Raw genomic sequence first — 4953 nt, 5'->3', positions numbered from 1 at the left:
TGTAGTCTTGGAGGAGAGTCGGAGCAGTACAGTATGTACCCCAGCAACAGGGTAAAGCGTCGCCCAGCGCCTTATGAGGTTGAACTCGACGAGGGTAGGCGCATTTTAGATCTTTATAAGTATGGTAAGATGCACTTCTGATGTGTGATCCTTCTGCCAACCCAGCCCCTAAATATCCCTCCYTCATCTCCATCACCATCCATCCATCGACATGGAGACTGTTTCAAATCTGAGTGTTGCGAAAAATGCTATGCAAGGACATATGGTGTTGAACCACTGAGGAATGTCCAAAAATGTGCATTCCTGGTACGAATGACTTTTACCAATCGGTATGCCAAATCCATGCACCTTTATGTCATTAAAACAAGCCTTTCTCAAGCAAATTTGGAGTTTATTTCATTTGAAACACCCTTTCCACTGCTGCCCACTCACCGCCACAGGAGAGGAGAAAAGGGGGTGCTGCTTCTTCCATGCCAAGGTTTTACTGCAGAGTGGGTTGAGGGATTAAGATAGACTGGGTGTGTTCCAAAGGAAACAATAGCCCAAAAGACACCATTATTGGGGGTGGGAAGATTTGACTACCTGCAGTGAAGCATTTTATTATGCCTGAAAAACTAAGTGGCACACCAAATGCTCAGTGGGGTGAACACAGGCCTCCAGATGTCTTTTCTTGAGGTTTGGCAATTTGGATTTTTACATTTGAAAACTTCATGGAATGGTTTCATCCGCAGTCACTCAGAGGACAGTTTTGCAATTTAAATCTCTAAGATAAGGAAGTTTGTTTTGGCTTCAAATTTTGCAGAAATGCTGTGTTTCTGTTTTGTTACTGCTAATTCTTCTGATCTTAATTTTGCACTTTTTATAGCCTTTTAGAAAACAAACTTTCTATTTTAACTGTGCAAATAATGTACGAACTCATTCCCATGTCTTTCTCCTTTTCCCTCTTTCCTTCTTCGACAGCTGGGCAGCCAAAGATTGTCCGTCGCATTTTCACAAACAGCCGTGAGCGTTGGCGGCAGCAGAACGTCAACGGGGCGTTCGCAGAGCTTCGCAAGCTCATCCCCACTCATCCCCCCGACAAGAAGCTGAGCAAAAAYGAGATTCTGAGACTTGCGATGAAATACATTAGCTTCCTCTCCAACCTTCTGGAGGACCAGGACGGGGAAAGGAACGTTGGCAGCACAACCGATGGGGACACGGGGCTTCTGGTCGGCGTGGCGGCTCACGAGGGAGGCCCTCAGGGTACACCGCGTCAGGARACCGTGGCGGGCTTGGCGAGGGACGATCTTCTGGAGACCATGTCGCCGAGCTCCAGCTGTGGAAGCCTACCGGACGGCGAYGCCGAAGGGAGTCCCGAGAGCTTCATGGAGGACCAGGACTCACCTCCGGCTCCGAGGACTTTRACAGCCTCACGTGGGCCCTCGTTGCATCTGTCAGCTAGGGATCTGAGGCGCAACGGACGCCCGTTAGATGGTTCCACTCGCCGGTGATGCAGATGCCAAGAGACCACAGGCAAAACATCTAAGACTAAATGAAAAATTAATTAGCGAGAACATAAAAGCGGATGACCTCAGAACCTTGTTATCTATTGAGCCATCAAATTAGAGGGAAGTGTTACGCCACATGTAGAGAGGAGGTGATTCCTAATACTGATTTTGAGTGCGCTCTGTCTGAAAAGTGCATAAAACAGCACTGATGTGCTCCAAAAGACTTGTAAATTCTGCATGTCTCATGTCTTTGACCACCCTGCAGATTACAACATTTTTGTGCTTTAAAATTCCAAAGACACTGAAAGTATTGAAATAAAAATGCATACCTTGAAAAACCTCCATTTAAATCGTAATTGTCCCATAAGAAAACTCAGCATCAGTGCCTCGATTTGATTACAAAATGGCGCATCTCAAAACGATTCACCTTGATTGCACTGTGTTGCAAATACACTGATCAGAATAGTCAAACAGAAAGACGTAGGCCTACGCTCATCAAATTTGAGAGGTTCAAATTTTTAAGAAAAGTGCACCACAGGCAGTGCCCATGCAGGTTTGCATTGTAAATAGTATTATATTTCCACTGCACAATGTAACACAACTGACTTAAATTCAAATCATGTGGTTTAAAGTGTATCATAATGTGTTTGTCAATGAGTTTACTATCAAAAATGTCTTTTAAGAGACAGAAAGCAAAGAGAGAGGGGGGGAGAGAAGATGCGAACAGCTGAACCTACTGATGAAAAGTACATCGAATGTGGTACCACTTCCTGTTTTCTTCCAATTTGGTGATCAGAAAATGACACCAAATATTTGTCCAGACAGTTGACCTTTTTTTTCCCACTGTCTGAGATTCAAGTTTCTATTTGAAATTGTTATGGAGGTACAAGACAAAGAGTGCTCTTAAAGCGTACAAAAATACAGCATGGGTCAAATGAAACCGTGGAAGGACTCGTGCCGTTCCTTTTGAAATGAATGTTTCTGTGTTTTATGAACTGTACTGCCGATGTAGTTTAGAAAAGGTACACAAACAAGCCCTCTTTGTTCCCACTTTTTCATATGTACACGCAAACCATCCCCATACAGTGTTAATATCATGAAAAAAAAAAAAACACCAGCAGTTTTCTGACAAACAGCTAAGTATTGCTCACTGTTGTTGGTTATTCTGCATTTTTAGCAGGACCTAGTAGCTTCTATTGGTACCTTTGGTATTTTATGAATTACAGTAAAGGGACATTGTACGTTTGGTAATGACATTGTTGTATGATAGCTGTAACTATAAATATATCTGATGTTGAGCTGATGAATTTTATACAAAACCCCTGAATAAAATATGCAGAGGAAAAGTTTTGTACATCTGATCTGTCAGACCTAATGTGTCTATTCTATTCTATTCTATTCTATTCTATTCTATTCTATTCTATTCTATTCTATTCTATTCTATTCTATTCTATTCTGGTAGAGAGAAATTCAACATTTTGTCGCTCATTTTAATTAATACTCTACACGTTTCTCCATTTCAGAGTTGCATAACCCAACTTACTTACCTCCAAAGGCAGACAGTGTCATGCCACTTCCCACATGTTGTATAGTTCGAACCACAACCTCCTTTCGAAACCTGAAACCCCTTTTAGTGGACGCTGTAATCCTCACTTCCTCCCCAACAAGTGACAACTTCCTGTGGAGGTCAGCAGGGCTTTCTGACCTACAGGATATCCTGCCATTGTGAAAGTGCTTTTGACAGCCGCCCCTGCACTCGTTTCTGCTGTTGTGTCTGTGCATATTTTTCGAAGGCAGCCCCACGAAACGAGGCTTCAACGCCCATAAATTCTTCGGTTACGCAATGGGAATGTTACCAACTTGCGAGGGTTAAAAACAGCAAAGTGGCATAATGTTGCATGTTCTGAAAATCTACTTCCCCTGAGATTCTTTTTTACTTTATATGCAGCGGGCTATACGTCTCCAGTTCCACTACCACAATGCTCAGAACTTGGCTTTTTCTCAAGGCTGTAATTGCTTCCAGAGAGCATCAGAGACATCCAGGTGTTTGGAGACCTCTTGTGTGCTCTGCTCTGGCTGGGCTGCAGCTCCACTGAGGGGCCTTTTGGGTTAATGCCTGCCAAACGTTTACTTGCTTCCATTTTCCTGACTCTCAGCAAAGACCCACAAAAGAGAAGGATGGAGGGAGTGTATGGGGGGAGGGTGTGGAGAGGATGTGTGTGTCAGTGGACGTGTTTACGTGTTTRTGGGAGCTGGCTCGTGTGTATGTGTCTGCATTACATGGATTTGTTTGTGTGAGCTGTGGGCCGTGTGTGTATATGTGTGTGTGTGTATGCCTTTATCAGCTCAGTGCAGATGGGTGGCAGAGTGGCTCTTGCAGCCAAATGATTCAGTATGCTAATGAGTTGTTATCTGCGGTGCTGCAGGAACAATATACTGTCTTTCTCACAGTGGGAATCCAGCCTGCCGGGAACAGATTACACTGCACACACCGCCAAGGTAGTTATTTATATTTTCACACAGAGTAGTTGAAAATACATAAATGTACAAACTCTCTTATGCACTTACACACATGCACAAGTGTGTGCCTGTGTGTGTGTGTGTGTGCGTGTGTGTGTGCATAAACAAACAAGCAAAATAACATTTTAAAAAATGCACACAAATATGCCTCTATCGCCACACATTGCAGCGTAAATAAAGATGGAAGTTTGACGAACGTTTCGTGCCCTTTACCAGCAGAGGGAGATGTCCTTCTGGGCTTTCCTTTAGAGCAGGTGTCATTGTTGTGCTTGTGTCCTGTTCATATATTTCTAAAAATATTTTATTAAAGGTAACTTTTGACTAATTGTACATGCTCCAACAAACTTTGCAATTTAAAAAAATGAAAGAAAAAATCCATTATAAGTTTTTAATCAAAAAGTTTACATTTTCTGAGTAATAAATCCCATTCTTCACAGAAAAATCATTGGCAAATAAAAGAATTCCAAAATAATGTCTTAAAATGACAGTTGTTGCATTAAATACAATTAAAGATGTGTATGATTGATTTCTTTCATTCAGTCCCACGCAGCTTAATCTGAAGTGAATTTGCTTCTTATTTTTATATGTATTTTAATAGAAATGCGATGAGCAAGATTATTACTCAAATCAGATTTAGTTGCCTTTGTATGAACTACAGTCTAGGAGGGTGACAGCTATGTCAGTTTTAGCTTGCTTTTGGAATTTATGTGATTTTTATGGAATTTTATGTGGATTCTTACAGATCCATTTTCACAAATATTTTTAGTGCTTTTTTAATCATTTAATTTTTATTTAAATAAATATATGCTTGAATTATTGCTTTTATAATTCATAAAACAAACAGCTGAGACAGAAATGTCTTATGTAATTTTAGGTTGTATAAGAAAAAAATAAACAAATTTATCATTTTAATAAAGTCAAAATAGTAGTAGTAGTAGTCGTAGTC

General features: G+C 41.1%; 1 protein-coding gene across 1 annotated transcript; it reads left to right on the top strand.

Annotated features, from left to right (window-relative positions):
• Positions 1-5: 5 nt before the first annotated feature.
• Positions 6-2833, top strand: tal1 (T-cell acute lymphocytic leukemia 1; the record flags this gene model as incomplete). Its single annotated transcript, XM_014031936.1, is given in 2 exon segments — positions 6-94; positions 961-2833. Coding segments are annotated over 2 exon segments (619 nt in total), but the record flags the coding sequence as incomplete, so codon positions are not given.
• Positions 2834-4953: the final 2120 nt, after the last annotated feature.

The sequence above is a fragment of the Austrofundulus limnaeus genome, unplaced genomic scaffold (assembly GCF_001266775.1).
Source record: "Austrofundulus limnaeus strain Quisiro unplaced genomic scaffold, Austrofundulus_limnaeus-1.0 Scaffold6, whole genome shotgun sequence".
Taxonomy (NCBI): Eukaryota; Metazoa; Chordata; class Actinopteri; order Cyprinodontiformes; family Rivulidae; genus Austrofundulus; species Austrofundulus limnaeus.
This window is presented reverse-complemented; position numbering and strand designations above follow the sequence as displayed.